Source organism: Pinus tabuliformis, chromosome 2_2 (assembly GCF_031772625.1).
Source record: "Pinus tabuliformis cultivar Carrire ecotype Pingquan chromosome 2_2, CPIR1, whole genome shotgun sequence".
NCBI classification, from domain to species: Eukaryota; Viridiplantae; Streptophyta; class Pinopsida; order Pinales; family Pinaceae; genus Pinus; species Pinus tabuliformis.
In genome coordinates, this window is record NC_142300.1 from 270145316 (window position 1) to 270162840 (window position 17525).

Sequence of the window (17525 nt, forward strand, 5' to 3'; positions counted from 1 at the left end):
CATCCTCCAAATTGGGCTCCTCTGGATTCTTGTCCCAAGTCAACAAGTCTTTATTAGACTTTGCATCTTCACAGTAATGGGACAACAATCGCAAGTTGTAATGAACATAAACCAAGCTCTCTGCCCGGTCTAAATTCAACCTGTTCCTTTTAACACTGTGGATGAAAGAATAAGAGCTCCAACACCTCTCTGCAGAAGAAGTGTTTACCACCTGTGATAGCACCCGCAATGCCAAACTCTGTAGAAGTGGAGTACCCCCTCCATGCATGTTCCACCACTCAAGAGCAGAAAAATGCTCTCGATCTTGAATTGCATGCATGCTCCCAAATGGACCAGTGTTGCTCGTATAGTTGCTCACCTGTCTCCGTACCAATGCAGCCTCCTCATTATCAGGGATTAATCTACTCAATGCAGCCATATATTTTTCGTGAACCTCTCTATCTTGGTGTGGTTTTTTCCTGCTTCCCCCCCCAGGTGCTGGTTTTGAAAGCCATGATGGATGATAGTATTTAGGTGTCAAAACATATGCTAATGCATGCAATGGAACATTTAGCATTTCCCATCGGTTTTCCACCTCTGCACGAATATAATTGTACAAGGTGGTATCTCTAGGCTCAACAATGTCTTTAATCTGCCCCAACATGCTATCCATTTGCTCATACACCTCCCCAATTACTGGTCGATCTGAATCTGCAAACTTGATCATGTAATAAATTGGTTTGGTGAATTGCAAAACATATTTAACCTGTGACCAAAAGTAACTGTCAAGAACAGTGTCCTTGACTTCATTAGCACCATCTGTGTCAGTGTTAATTTCATCCCATGTTTCAGCACACACCAGATTAGTTAAAGCTTGTCTCACCCTCACTAGCCGCCTAAAGGTGAGGTAATAACTAGCAAATCTTGTCTTTGCAATTTTAAGCAATTGCAACTTGGAGTAAGTGCCATAGAAGTAGTTTACCCTTGTATGCCCTGTGATGAATTTAATGAGTTGCTTCCCTTTCCTGTAAACCTCAGCAATCCACCCACAATCTTTGTGTTTCACAATATCATGCATCAAAAGGTTCAATGTGTGAACCAGGCACCCAGACCAAAAGATGTGTGGATGAGTACGCTCAATAATTTTTCCTGCTGCCTTACAATTTGCTGCATTATCTGTGATCACTTGAACCACATTATTCGGACCAACATCTTTGATTGATTTCAATAGGAGATCTGCAATGTTTTGTGCAGTTGCACTGATGGAGGAGGAGTCATGAGATGCAATAAATACTGCACCACTAGAAGAAACACCAAGAACATTTATCAAATGTTGGTTTCTAATATTTATCCACCCATCTGATACAATGGATACCCCAGAATCCACCCACTCATGTGTAAAACGTGTCAAAGCTCTTTGAACCTTAGCTTTTTCTCTTTCTAATAACACTGTTCTAGCTTTCTCATAGTTGGGGGCCTTGTATCCTTTTGGGGCTTCATTGATGGCCTTTACCATGTCATGCCAATAGGGAGAGCGAAGCACATTGAATGGTACACCGCAAGCACAAAGAAAACGGACTATCTTTCCATCCACATCATCCCTCCCAGCAACATTAAGGAAATCCCCTATTGTTTTTCTACCTCCAGAGGTTGCAGAAGTACCATGAGGAGATGGGCAACTACCAAATTTAGAGGTTGCACTTGATTCAGAATGAGTTTTTTGTTTCTTGTTTTTTTGTTGTGCAGCCATCTCTATTTGGATGTATTTTGTTCTTTGTTCAGCTGAAATTTTTGGGCAAATTTGTACCCCCACAGAACCCTTTTTTTCATCACTGTCCAGCACCCCACAAAGATGCCTCCTCAGACGGGTATATGAACCACAATATGGTTTTCCTCCATGACAATCATGAGGGCACATCCATTTGTAAGATCCACCACCCTTTCCCCCATCAAGTTTGGTCACATAGTTCCACAAGGGTGTTGTTGTACCTTTCCCATCTTGTGCTTCAGTGTCCCCTTCAAGTTCATCCCCTTCCTCTTCAAACCCTTCCTCCTCATCATACATTGGGTCACCAAGTTCATCCCCTTCCTCTTCCCCTCTATTCCTCACCTTTGCCATCATTAAAACCAAGAGTGGAATGATACATAGAAGCCAAAAGAACACCATCTTGGAATATGGATATAGGTGGTGGACAACCTGTAAATAAAGGAGCAAGTAGAAACAATGGGAAAGAGTAGGAGAGGGAGGAGAAAAATACAATTTTTTTTTCAAAAAAACAAGGGAGTTTGGGGTTTGAACTTACCTCTTTAGCTCTTGTAGATGAAGTCCTCCAAGCTCCTCCTCCTTCTCCTAGCTCCTCCTTCTTCACTCCTCCAAGCTCTCCTCTCTTCTCCTCTCCTTTCCTCTCTTCTCTTCTCCTCTCCTCTCTTCTCTTCTCCAACTCTCATAAACTCAAAGTGAGAAAATGAGAAGAGAATGGGGGCTTTGTTCTTTTCTAAACTCACCCTAAACTAACCCTAACCTCACCCTAACCCACCCCCTCATGCTAAGTTAAGTGAACTTTTTAAAAAAATTAAAAAAAAAACCGAGTTTGATAGCTGACCGCGCGGATTCATATGGAAGCGCGCTTCCGGGCCTCGTGAAGCGTGCGCTTCCGGGCCTGAAGCGTTGCGCTTCCGGAGGCCCAAAGCGCCCTCCGAAGCGCGGATCCGGGCCAACGCTTCCATAATTCCAGGAATCGTGAAAAAAAAAAGGAATCGCGCTTCAGTAAATTTGGAATCGCGCTTCGCCTAGAGGTTCCGGAACGCTTCCGTACGGGACGCGATTCCGGCCTCGGATCCGGGGGGGGGGGGGCGATTCCTGCAACACTGAGCTAGCTGATCAACATAATTTCTATCCCATCATTATAGAAGGGGACACTCAAATCCTAATCAATATGGCCACTCAAATCCAACAAGGAAGCACGGCTTCACGAGTTGGCAAAAGCTGGAGATTAATGGCCAGGCTCGAAACAATAGAGAAATGGATAAAAGATAGGAGAGCAATAACTTTTATTCACGTCAAAAGGGACAATAACAAAGTTGTTGATCTCCTGGCAAACATTGGGGTGGAACAGGACCAAATCCTTCATTACAGCCTTCTCAACATCATAGATGACCATAATCAATTGAAAATTTACACTAACCTGGTGCACAAGAAAGCTCAACCCCCGGATGCGGGTGTTAATGACGGTTATTAAGATGATAAGACGAGCTGACGGCGGGCAGGGTGGCCACATGGCCCTCTGCAACCATCCCAAGGTCACTATGAAGGACATTCATGGCACCTCGCAGGTGGCATTTAGTCGAGGCAAAGCCAATACCTGCATAACCATGGAGCCGGAGCACATTCATGTCACCCTGCCTCTGTTTCACTGCACATGCCCTCTGCAGGCAGGAGAGCCGACTGAGCGAACCAACACTGGGCGCCGATGCTGGAATGTTAGTTGTATTGATTTGGGTAATGGCTTCCACCATTCCCATACAAACCTCTACAATTCACCTCACGTCCTCCAACACTCTGTGACTTCTTCGCAAAGCTCTTCGATCAATTCCTCTTTTGCTCCTCCTGACTCTTTACCTGTTCCCATTTCCACTATGGTCCGCCATAGAATGCGCAGCCGACGCGGTGGCACGCGAGTTGGAAGTTCTCGCTCACCTGATTTGCATAGCCATAACTCCGCTTCCTCTGCCGAAAATCCCTACGAATAGTCTTGCAGGTCAGTGTCTGAATACTAGGAGTGGCAGAGGCAGAGCCGACCTCCACCGTTCAAGACGCGCAGAGGCAGTTGTTCGCACTGCAACCTTTCCTCTGCCTCAGCATCCGGTTCCTCACACAACGCAATTTCGGTTCCGTAGCTCTTTAAATTGCTCAGTTATTGTGGCCACTGTCTCCATATCCATTACAGAAGAGACTGAGCAGCACATTCCCATGACAATTTCCATGGAGGAGACGCACAAAGCCAGCCCAAGCAGGAACAGGGGCAACAACAACGAATAGGAAGGTGATGGAGGTCGGAACAGAAGGCATGGTAAAGCCATTGTTGGCAACTCACATGATGAGATGGGCGCTCAAAGTGACAAGCAGGCAGTGGAGAGCTGTCTGGATGACACGTCGGGCCCGCAGGTTGAGGCAGGAAGCAGGGAGGAAGGCCATCCGGCGGTGGGACGTGGCGAGTCGGACAACCCGGATGACTGGGCGTGTCCAATTGTGGAGGAACCTGCTCCGGAAGACTTTGAGACACGTATCTCATCTGCCAGGTGGCATTTCTTTTAGTTCTTGGTCTAGTTTTGTCTAGTCTTATGTGTCCTCAGGATAATCTGTTGGTTGGATGGTTCAGTCAGGATAAACTGTTGTTTTTAGGGTGGTTTTTTGATGTTGGTTTTGATCGGTTGGTCTCGTCAGGAAAACTGTGGGTTAAATTTGGCTGTTTTTTGGACTTATTCTCTTCTGGACTGGTTTCCCCTTTGTTGGGGCAGTCTCAGACAACTTTCATGCTTGCGGGATGATTGTGGCCGGATCCTTTTTGGGCCAAGAAACTCTGTAACTACTTTTTGTATCATATAAATAGATTAACCTTATTTAGAAAAAAAATATATATATTTTCCAAATTAATAATCACATCAGCATTAAAGTAAACTGCAGATAAAACATAAATATAAATCGCAAAAGACAAGCCAAGGCAAGAGGACACAAGATGTGGCGCTAGCCAGGGACAAACCCCAATGTGGGGAAACCCTTGATCAATTCTTCTTATATGTTCTTCAATAGTTCAGCAGAGAGACAGAGAGATAGTACGCTTACAATAGAAGTCAACACTTTGACATATCTAGATAAGAGCAGAGATCATCTCTAAGAAGATGATACATGAGATCAGTTGAAGACATGCTGCTTCAACTTATTCTCCAAGGTGACTACTTCACCTATCGTTGTGCTGCATTTCGTCATCATGCTGCACCTCACTGCGCTGCACCATGCTGCACCCATCATCACTATGCTGCATCTCATCACGCTTCATTAATCATGATTGTACCCATCGTTGTACTGCATTATGTGCCATTGTTGCACCATGTTGCCATACTGACCTATGTGTTGGCTGCATCTTTCTTGCTTGTTGTCCCTTGCTTGCTTGTTGTCCTTAGCATGCTTGTTGTTGCATGCTAGTTGTCTCTTGCATGCTAGCTGTAACATTGCATGCTTGGTGTATTTATTGCTAAGTACCATACAACTGTCCCAATGTTAGTTAGTTGTCCCTTGCATGCTGCTCTCGTTTGAGACAAATGCTCTGGTCTTTCCGACAGTTCCGACTGTTCCCGGTAGTTCCGGCAATTCCCAACAATTCCAACAATTCGGGCAGTTCCGACAATTCCAGTTGTCCCCGACAGTTCCGGCAATTCCGGTTGTTCCCTGCAATTTTGACTTCTGCACTCTACGTCAGCTTTCCCGCCTGTTCCAGCAGTTCCCGGCAGTTCCGGCAGTTCCAGCAATTCCAGCTGTTCCCAGCAATTCCGGCAATTCCGACAATTTCGGCAATTCTGGCTATTCCCGGAAATTCCAGCTTCTGCCCTCTGCATCAGCTTTCCCCCCTGTTCTGGCAGTTCTCGGCAATTCTGGCTGTTCCCAGCAGTTCCCACAGTTTCGGCTTTTCCCGGTAGTTCCGACAGTTCCCGGCAGTTCCGGCTATTCCCCCGGCAGTTCCGGCTTTTCCCGATAGTTCCGGCTTCTGCCCTCTGCATCAGCTTTCCCGACTGTTCCGACAGTTCTGGCTATTCCCGGCAGTTCCGGCAATTTCGGCTTTTCCCGGCAATTCCGGCAGTTCCGGCTTTTCCCAGCAGTTTTGGCTTTTCCCAGCAATTCCAGCTATTCCCGGCAGTTCCGGCTTTTGCCCTTTGGATTAGGGCAGCTTTATCCCTTAAGATCTCTCTTCCTACTAAATCTCAAAGACAAGTAGAGAGGAAGAGATCCCAAGTGTGTTGAAATGACTTGAAGTCCACCTCTATTTATACTAAAACGTTGAGCACAAGTGGGGTTTATTTGGTTGCTAGCCAACCTTGACGAATTGTCTCATAACACAAATAAATTCATATCTCCATGAATACTTATCGGAATCGGATGATCTTTAGAACAATCCTACACCTCTCGATGACAAAGATCCAAGAAAAATATCAACTTCCATTAATAAGATGACCCACATGGAGTTTGGCCCTAGTTGCCAATTTTAACACTCCCTCTCAACTAGGGACAACTCCATCCACTGATCCATATGTTCGACTGTACTATCTCTGCCATCAGTTCCCTGCACTGCTGAGCTCTGCTCTGTTGAGCATTGCTTTGCTATGCTCTACTCTGCTCTGCTGAACCATGAAGAAGAAGAATTGATCGAGAATGTCTCATACCATTCTCTACTGACCCGAAGTCAATTTCATCTGGAGAGAGTGTGTCACATCACTCTTACTGGCACGAAGTCAGTTTTATTGATCCCAGATCAATATCACAAGAGAGTGTCTCAAACCACTCATACTGATCCCAAATCAGTTTCATTGATCCCAGATCAATGGAGGTCATCCTAGTATAGGGAGTACGGTAGATATATCGATGCGTCTATCGATAGTACTACTATGGTCCCTAACCCCATTTCCCTGCTCATTGATCAGATGAGAGGTACTTCCCATGAGTCCCAGACTGCATGGGTAGGATGCCTCGACAGGAGAACTAATCATCCTGTCCAAAGGAGAACGAATAATCCTGCCCCACAGTCGCCACGGGAGAACTAAACATCCCGGCCCTCAGGAGAACTAATCATCCTGTTTCACAGTTGCCACAGGAGAACTAATCATCCCGGCCCACAGGAGAACTAATCATCCTGTTCCACAGTTGCCACGGGAGAACTAATCATCCCGGCCCATAGGAGAACTAATCATCCTGTTTCACAGTTGCCACGGGAGAACTAATCATCCCAGCCCACAGGAGAACTAATCATCCTGTTTCACAGTTGCCACGGGAGAACTAATCATCCCGGCCCACAGGAGAACTAATCATCCTGTTCCACAGTCGCCACGGGGTATCACAGGGGAAGGTTGAACCTATCATCCTGTACATAGCGCACCACCAGGGGAGGGTGAGTCGCCCTGTGGTCGTATGTTGCTCCAGTAAGTACCCCAAGCCGCACCACCAGGGGAGGGTGAGTCGCCCTGTGGTCGTATGTTGCTCCAGTAAGTACCCCAAGCCCCCAAGAGCTCCCAGAGCTCAATGCATGCAACATGCAGGACCTTATAAGAAGGTCTCTCAATGACTCGGGAAAGTCACAGATTTAACCTTTCCCGAGGCTTTGACAAAATGTCTACGACCTGTACATCAATCTCAATGCGACGAAGCCTCCTCGCTCATCGACTTACCATATCCCAGATAAGACAGTATCTGATATCTATCTATTGGAGCAATCATCGAATATGGGATTCCTCAATAATCGAATCCCCCCTCTGGTTGTCACAGAGAATCACAGTGGTATTCATCATGTGTACAAACAGCTCACTTAAGAGCTTCCACAACTACGCAGCTTCATACGAGATCATACTCGTAGCTATGTATTCGGTCTCGGCAGTGCTCATAGCAACCGACTTCTGCTTCCTGCTCATCCATGATACTGAAGCAAAACCCAAAGAGAACCAGCGCTGAGAAGTGGTCCACTAATCCTCCACACTGCCTGCCCAGTCAACATTCAAATAATCATGCAGCTTCATATTTCCAGAAGTGTATCTCAATCCATGAGAGATTTTGCCCCGAAGATATCTCAGAAGATTCTTAGCACCAATCCAATGAGGCTCAACCAAATATGAGCTCACCATGCTAACTGCAAAACATATGTCCGGACGGAAGTTCACAAAGAACATTAATGCAAATGAGTTTATGGAACTCAGAGGCATTTCCGAAATCTAGTCCGACATCATCACCATATAACTTTTGAATGTTAAGATCCTCGAGGTAGTCACGGGCTTGCAGTTTACCATTCCACATCTGGAATCCAACTCCCTCTTACTTCTACAAGTGAGAGGGTTTGCACCTGTTTGAAATAGGCCGTCCTCAGAAGGTGTTGGTATGAGAGGTCTATCATCCACAACCTTCAAACAATGGTTTGGATCCGCTTCACTCTTAGTGAATCTCAGCTTCATCTGACAGCTATCAATCCTCTCATACTACACCCGGGGAATTTTGCTTCAAGCCATAGAGGGCTTTCTTCCACCTGTATAAGTGAGATTCCTGATCATGAATCTCAAACCCCTTGGGTTGTTCCAAACCTGTGGACGTGCTACATGAGGGGAATGGTCCACTTGTAAGATTTTCCTTTGGTACATCTCAAACATGTACTTTCATGCTCTTTTTGAATTCAGACATCCCTGTCACCATCTGACTCACAGACCTCCGGTGCTATGTGTCAATGGACATGGTCCCCACTGGACTTCCTACAACCCTGAACTCAAAAACATCTTTGAAAATTCTATTTTCAAACACGTACCTTTCCATCGATGAGTGCCACCCTGTAACCTTTGACTTCCATTGCCGAAATGGACACCAGGTTCTTCTTGCGATCAGGTACATAAAAGAGATTCTATAAATGAATAGAGTTACCCTCACTCAATTGAGGAGTAACATTCCCTACACCCTTTCTGGGATAGGTGGCATCGGCTCCAAGTATAATCCCACGATTGTTTCCATCTCTATCAAATTAGAGAGTGCACCCTACTATCCGATGAAGTGCCTTGAAGCACTACAATCAATAAGCCAGATTCCCAAAGAATCTGAAGGAGAGGGCCAATACAAGATAACACTTCTTTATCTTATCAAAAACAACATTTGATTCTTCATACCTGGGGTTCCTTGCTTTCTTTGAAGAGTCGGCCATTTCCTTGATGACCTGCATTACCTGTCATTCCTTTGATCATTGAAGATGTCCCTGGAATGATTGTTATCTTCATCAAGAGATGTGTCTCTACCATTCAGACTCTCCTTCGCCTAATGGCCGAACTTATTGCAACCAAGGCATCTTCCTTTCCTTCCACCCTTAGATCCGGACTTCCCAATGAAGTGATCTTTAGGTAGGCCATCAGAAACTTCCGTTGCGCCATTCTGATAATATTCTCTGCTTCGACTTCACCCTTGGTGAATTTGAAGAGGGATGAGGAATCCATTGATCCTTTTTTCCTTTCCCAACTATCTTCGGTCATTGCTCTTTCACTCTTTCTTGGGCATTGTCTTCACCTCAGTTCCGATACCATGTTAATTTTAGGTATGTTCTATGCTAGAGCAATTTATTTCAATTTTCACAGTTAGCTCAATATCTTTTCCAGATTAGCAATCACATCAGCATTAAAGTAAAGTGCAGATAGAACATAAATATAAATCGCAGAAGACAATCCAAGCCAAGAGGACACAAGATGTGGCGCTAGCCAGGGACAAACCCCAATGTGGGGAAACCCTTGATCAATTCTTCTTATATGTTCTTCAATAGTTTAGCAGAGAGACAGAGAGATAGTACATTTACAATAGAAGTCAACACTTGAAGAAGCATAGATCATCTCTAAGAAGATGAAACATGAGATCAGTTGAAGACATGTTGCTTCAACTTATTCTCCAAGGTGACTCCTTCACATATCGTTGTGTTGCGTTTCGTCATCATGTTGCACCTCACCGCGCTGCACCATGTTGCACCCATCATCACTATGTTGCATCTTATCCCGCTTCATTAATCATGATTGTACCCATCACTGTACTGCGTTATGTGCCATTGTTGCACCATATTGCCATACTGACCTATGTGTTGGCTGCATCTTGCTTGCTTGTTGTCCCTAGCATGCTTGTTGTCCTTAGCATGCTTGTTGTTGCATGCTAGTTGTCCCTTGCATGCTTGTTGTTGCATGCTAGTTGTCCCTTGCATGCTAGCTGTAATATTGCATGCTTGGTGTATTTGTTGCTAAGTACCATACAACTGTCCCAATGTTATTTAGTTGTCCCTTGCATGCTGCTCCCCTTTGGAGACAGATGCTCTAGCAGTTCCGGCAATTCCGGTAGTTCCAACTGTTCCCGGCAGTTCCAGCAGTTCTCGGCAGTTCCGGCGATTCCAGCTGTTCCCTGCAGTTCCGGCAATTCCAGCTATTCCCGGCAGTTCCGGCTCCGGCAATTCCGGTTGTTCCCGACAATTCCGGCTTCTGCCCTCTGCGTTAGCTTTCCCGCCTGTTCCAGCAATTCTGGCTATTCCCGGCAACTCTAGTAATTCTGGATATTCCCGACAACTCCGGGAGTGCCGGCTTTTCCTGGCAGTTCCCAACAATGCCAGCAATTCCGGCTATTCCGGGCAGTTCCATCTTTTCCCGACAATTCCGGCTTCTCCCGGCAGTTCCGGCTTTTGCCAGTGTTTTAAGATTCGGCCGGCTTGGCACCAATTCGGCCGAGTTGGTCCGAGTCAAGGCCTCACCAGGTCGACTCAGCTAGTGAACCGGTTCGGCTAGCCGAGTTATTACCGAGCCGACCGAGTCCAAGCCTACTCGGTCGGGTTGGATGACAGCGGCCCATAGAATAAAAAACAACGATTTTTTTAAAAAAAAAATTGCTTTTGTGGGACTCCAAGGTTTTCACGATGATACTTTAATGGTTTTTTGTCCCTAAATGAGTTTATCTCGTTTGATCTTGAGAGGTTTATTTAGGTGGTATCACATATGTAGGATAGCTTCATTCTTCTTCAAAACCTTCCAATATGTTCTTTGCCCCTTTCTTAAAGCAAACCTAACTTTGTGGCCCCAACCTTGGCCCTCCAAAGATGAGCATCGAGCCTTGAGTTGATTCCACGTGATGCTACACCCCTTGATGAGCCTCCAAATGCTAAAACACTAAACTTAAAAGCTTGGACGTTGGACTATTTGATGATATGCCCAAATGGACTGAAGATGCCCCTTGGCTGGCCTTGACCCTATTTTGGTGGATGGTGCCTTCTTCCAAAGCACAGATGAGGATGGTTATCATTGAGATGACTTAGGAGGGCTAGCACATCCCTCTTTGATGCCAATGCTTACCCTTAGGGGTGCCATGTCACTCACATGTTTGAAAAGGATGACATAGGGTCTCTCCTAGATGACATCATGGTGGAGGATGCACCTTTTGAAGATGTACACATGCACTTTGGGACTTTCTTGGAGTGAGGAACACTCTTGGACCCTTGTATTAGTTCCTTGATGACTTACAATCTATTTTGGAGGATAATGCCATTTCTAGCCTCCTTGGTTATGTGTTTTTGTTTTGATCTCTATATCATCATCATGTATGTATTGGACAGTGCACTGGGTGCCATTTTGATATAATGGATATATTCATGAGCCTACTTTGATCATATGTTGTCTTCTATCTATATTCTAATGCTGTGCGTTTGAAAACATGAATGAAAATCTTTAAAATTATGTTTTTTTATAAAAAAATAAATATTTAATGTATTTTTTACAACGACCGAGTCGATACCGAGTCCAAGTCGGAGTCTGGGTCAACCCTCGGTCGAGTTGGAGTTTTAAAACATTGGCTTCTGCCCTCTACGTTAGCTTTTCCAGTTGTTCCAGCAGTTCCCGGCAGTTCCGGCAGTTCCCGGCTTTTCCCGACAATTCCCGGCAGTTCCGGCAGTTCCCGGCTTTTCCCGGCAATTCCCGGCTTTTCCCGGCAGTTCCGGCAATTCCCAGCAGTTCCGGCTATTCCCGGCAGTTCCGGCTTCTGCCCTCTGGATTAGGGCAGCGTTATCCCTTAGGATCTCTCCTCCTACTAAAACCCAAAGACAAGTAGAGAGGAAGAGATCCCAAGTGTGTTGAAATGACTTGAAGTCCAACTCTATTTATACTAAAACGTTGAGCACAAGTGGGCTTTATTTGGTTGTTGGCCGACCTTGACGAATTGTCCCATAACACAAATAAATTCATATCTCCATGAATACTTATCGGAATCGGATGATCTTTAGATCAATCCTACACCTCTCAATGAGAGAGATCCAAGAAAAATATCAGCTTCCATTAATAAGATGATCCACATGGAGTTTGGCCCTCAGTTGCCAATTTTAACAAGTTTTGAAAGAGAAAGTAGATTACCTCCACTCTCCACCCCAAGCAAAGGTGAAGTGCGGAAGTATGTGGGGTAGAAGCAAGAGTATGAGAACACAATGCAGGAGCAAAATAAACATTGTTGAAACCTTAAATAAGCTAAACTTGATCTCCACTCATCAATAAAACTCCTAATTGCTTAAGTGAAGGACATCAAACTGCTACACTAATGGAATTCCAGACAAGAACTTGAGCAAGTGCTATAGGCATCAAAAAAATTGAACAGACTTGTGGAACTATAAAATAGTTCCAGTGGAAGAAAAGAATAAAATAATGAGTTCAAGGAATGTCTTTAAAAAATGCAAAGCGTGCAAATCAACTCAAGAAGCACAAAATCTTTTGACATACATGCCTTTCTCAAAATGGATGTCAAGTGAAGAAGAGCAAGAGTAGAAAATACAAAAGAAGACGCCAAAAATGAAATAAAGAGAAAATGTACAATGGCAGAGACAAAGAATCAATTCTCAATCAATAACCCATACTTATTAACAAGAGCATGTCACTAGATATTTCTTACCAAATTAAGTTAACCAATAAAGAAAAGATCCTGACAAATATGCGAAAAGTATTCAGCTGAGAAAAGTCATCATCAGTCCATTGTGAACTCCAATTTACCAGTTGAAACAATATAATAAATGAGCATTCTATACACACAAATAACTTCATGAATATAACTTCAGTGAACTCTTGGCACTCAAGATGGTCCTTATACTCGCTCTCTAACATGAAGCCTCACTTATTGAAATCGTGGGGAACTCTCTCTTTAGTAATTTAATGGGTGGATGGGGGGCTATGTCTTGGGATATAAAGAATCTACAATCTGCTTTTACTTACATTTCATTTGTCCATGCATACAGGGAGAAAATTTCTGAAGATGACAGGTTATGCAAGGAAGGATTAACACTGCATAAAGGAACCTAAGAAGTCATTAAATCCCAAATAAACCCATTACTACTCATTTTCATTCCAGGTTCTCATTTCTTTCTGTCTCTGAGACTGTTGAAGATTGAACTTTCTGAATACGATCTAAAATCTGATCCTTTCCTGGATTGTTGTGTAGAACTGTAGTTTTTTGTACTTTTCTAGAGCTTAAGTGCTGATAGTATGTGAATCGGACATCCCAAGGACATGCTATTAAACAAAGATAGTAGTTTGCTGAAAATTGTATTTTTGTAAAGGAGATTAGATGCTCTCATTTCATACCAGACCCATTTTAGGCAGACTGAATTTCCAAACGGTATCTACAATTGTAATTTTCCTATCTTTAACAAAATTACTAGCTCTTTTTCCCAAGGGAAAAGGATAACGTCACAAATATAAATGGAGTACAAAAGGTTCGTCTTTTTCAAAGAACTGCGGTTGGTAACTTCAGAAATCTATTAGAGCAAGTACGAATAGGTATGTCTAAATATTTGCAAACATGAAAAATTTTAAACCACTCTGAATCCTAAATAACATGATAATGACGCATACTATTGCCATGCCCACCATGCTCAAGGCATTTATATGTAAATACAAATCAAACCAAATTCTAAAAAGATGCCCTTTTGATAAAATAAACATCAATGCACAATTCTTGTATCTTTACAAATATGGTTTTAATCCAATTCTTTGTTGAATGAACCATTTCCTTTCTATAAAAAGTATATAGTTATAAAAGATTGTTCATTAGCTACACTAAAATTTCTACTTGGTGCAAGATTCAATACTTTGATCCAGTCTAGCAAGTTGAGATTTAAAGAGTTCACCTTCAATATAGGAACTGTCAAATCAGGATGTTGATGTCGTGCAAGTACCTCAAGTTCTAATGAAATGGAATGTGTCTGTAACATTTGAATGAAAATGTATTAGAAGAAAGTCTTAGAGTAACAAGATAAAACTAAGGAAGAGGAGAACATTAATTGAGAAGTACATTATTGCAGTTAACATGACAAAAAATGCAGAGATTGTACTCATTTCACTATCAATATTTTGTATATAACATGAAACAGCAGCTGCGATAAGATGATATAAAAGTATGTAACATAGAATAGCTGCAACTATTGAATTTGTAACTATGGTCAGTCTTCATAATGTATATTTGGTCACTTGATGTACTTGTATTTATTATTATAAAGCATATTCCAAATGCTAGAGTCAAAAGAAAATGTATCTTGAGTCAAGTTGGCCCAGGCAAAGACACACCCCTTCGGGTAAGGCAGATCACCATATAAAGGCAGCTTGACCTCATTCTTCCACCAGCAACTCACACTCTCTCAAGAAGACAAGTTTTGGGCATCCTAACAAAGATCAAGAAGGCAGAAATGAAGGACGAATTCGCTCTCTTTCTCTCTCTCAAGCTCACATGTGTGGATTGATTCCCTCTCTTCTAGTTCGCAGATTTTCTGGGCAGTTTCTATCACAGAAAGCCAAGTTTCTGAAGCAGTCACAAGAAGCCGAGTTTTTGAAGCAGTCGCAAAAAGCCGAGTTTCTGAATCAACCGCAGAAGGCTGAATTTTGGGGCAGAACAGTAGAGCGAATTGCTAGATCAGATTGGGAGACTTGACTTGGAGGGGAAGAGCAGGTTTGACCATAGGTCTCGGTGTGTCTCTTACTGAAAAGAAGAATTTCTCTATTGAAAAGGTTGCTGGGGTTTTACCCTTGGTGGGTTTTCCCAAGGTAAATCTTGTCTCTTCTTTGTGCATTGTGATCCCTATTGTTCTATTGTTCTTTATGGTTGACATTTTGAAGTGTAATTGCTTAATAATATATTGGAATAGGGTTGTGGGGGAGCGTCTCCCTCCCCTTGAACCTGCTCCCGGAGCGCACTCCCGAAATCGTTCCGGTAGGGAACGAATTTCGAGACCGACCCCAGGAGCGAAATTTTCGCTCCCTAGCCTTTTTTGCAATTTCTTTTTTTGCAGTAACATTCCAAATGCATTTTTTTCAAAGAAACAAATAATTTTTGAGTGGGGCAGCTAATGATCAAGCCTATGGCCCTAGTATTGATATGTGATTCATGGTAATGTTAAATCCTTAAAGTAAAAGTGATCCTTTTACTTAAATTTTTAACATTACCATGAAATGACTCAGGATGTTTGAGAGTGGTTCCGACCTCATTGGATTTCATATGAAGAAAGTAGAATTCTATATCTCATTCAAAATCCAGTAGACTTATCAATTTTTCAGGATTTCAGGATTGGGAGGATTGCAATGTTTCCATTGGATTTTGTCATGTATTAGGGTATGGAAACTCGTATTTAATCAAGAGCACCAATCCTTCTATGTACCTTGATGTTAATGACATTGGTTGTCGAACTCCTCTATTATGACCCTACTAAAAATGTACCCATCACTCAAAAAAATCTTGACTTGACATGCTATGTTTTTTCTATCTTATGTTAATGCTTAGAGGGTGATATTAATGACAAATATCCCTATACAGATCCAGAGGTAATGACAAAGATACCTCTGGATATAATGCTTATCAAGTGATATTAATGACAAAGATCCTAATTTTCCAACAAGACTCAAAAATTAGACATTTCTCGTGGCGGCAAGAGGCCCAAGCATTAGCAATAGATAATAGATTTACTTGTCTTTTCTAGTTTCTAGTAGCTTTTATAACTGTTGACGTTTTCATATTTATTATGATATTTTTTGTAAACAATATATGTCAATTTAAGTTTGAAATTTGAAGTTGGCAATTATAACTCATTGGTAATGAATTATGAATATGATGCTTCGTGAAAGTTGAAAGTTGTTTCATTTCATTTCATTTTATAACATTTCATTTCATGTTAGATATTCTTTGTTGTAATGGTTACACTTAGCTTACAAGTACAACTTTGGTGATCAATGAAGATATGGGTTGGAAAATCAAGGAAATTCAAGAGTAAAGAATACCAAGGGTCAATACCATGGTATTAGCCCACAATATTGAGCAGAATAACGACTATTTGATCTCGTCCAAGAATACCATAGGCTCTAAGTGTTGTTTTGGTCCGAAGTATTAGAAAGGCCAAAAACTATACAAGCAAGAGAAGATCAAAGGGCCACGTGTGCAAGTGAATGGGTTTTTCATGAATACTTCTATCTGAAGTATATTTTATGTTGTAAGGGATATGGTAATGATATGATCTGAAATATCACGTGCACCTTTGGATACAATGTTGGATCAGGATCAAGAAACCTGAAATGACTATGATCTGATATTGAATGGGCTAGATCTGAATGCTAACGCATGTTTTATTCTGTAAATGTTATGATCTGGGTATGACTGAAGTCTCAAATGGGTGTGAAGTTTTAAGTTAGTATTTGCAGATCTATACGTTGGTTTGCCTTGGTGAAGGCGCGTATACACGCCGGTTCAGTACTTCGAAGTAGCGTATACATTATGAGATATGATGTCTGAAGTTGCAGTTGGTTCTGGTTGTTGATGCAGAGTTCTAGGTTTTGCCCTGTGTTCTAGTGACTGTGTTTTGGTGACAGTGTTCTGAATGTTCAAATTGATTGATTGTGATTTGCTTTAGTGTTGATGGTGATTGATATTGAGCTTCAATGTGATGATGGGTCCAGTATGAAAACTGGATGAAACGTGGCCTTCATATTGTGTTGTTATGTATCAGGAGTATCCAGTCTGAAAATTTATGAAACGTGGTCCCTGGAGGAAGAGAGAAGGTCGTAGCCTTTTGTAGGTCGGCGCCTACGAACTAGTAAACATATCGGCTAGTACAAGAGATAGGGGTTGTAGCTCCCTTCCAGTAGAAGTTGGAGAGCGAGAGAAGGTTGTAGCCTTTTGCAGGTGGGTGCCTGCGTACTGGTATGATTTTGCACCAGTACAATATTGTAAACAAGTTTTTCTTATATTAAAAGAAGACAGAGACGACAGCAGCAGGTGGTTTTTCTCCCGCATTGGGTTTCCACCTTAAATCTTGGTGTTCATGTGTGTTGCTTATGTGTGATTGCTTATTCTGTTATTACTGCACATGGTTACTGTTTAAATGGTTAATTAAGTATTGATGCACTGATTAAAGATCAACATATGATGAATTAACTGAATCATAAGTTCACTGGATATATGTTGGTTGCCTTAAGAACAGTTGCGTGCACACGCGAGTTCCCTTCATTGAAGTAGCGTATATAAATCTGATTATGAAAAGAAAAAGTTAGTGAGTTGATAATACTGATTCACCCCCCCCTCTCAGTGTTATTTCCAACACTTTTTATATCTAATTCATCATTCTACATGCTTTTGTTGACATCTATGCATCAAAATATAGATATATATTATATAAAAATTCGCTCCTGAACCAGGAGCTTCTGAAAATGTCACTCCTGCTCCCGCTCCCAAGTAACCTTGTATTGGAATAAAATAAAAGAAGATCAAAATCAAAAGTAAT

General features: G+C 42.4%; 1 protein-coding gene across 4 annotated transcripts in view; it reads right to left on the bottom strand.

The window, feature by feature from the left end:
- The window catches only part of LOC149192347 (ARM repeat superfamily protein), a 336187-nt gene that overhangs the window by 112793 nt on the left and 205869 nt on the right, over positions 1 to 17525 (bottom strand). For all 4 annotated transcript variants that reach the window (XM_089404557.1, XM_089404556.1, XM_089404558.1 and 1 more), the window contains exon 13: positions 13893 to 13967. In XM_089404557.1, coding sequence (XP_089260683.1) covers positions 13893 to 13967 — 75 coding nt within the window. The remainder of the gene's footprint in view (positions 1 to 13892; positions 13968 to 17525) is intronic.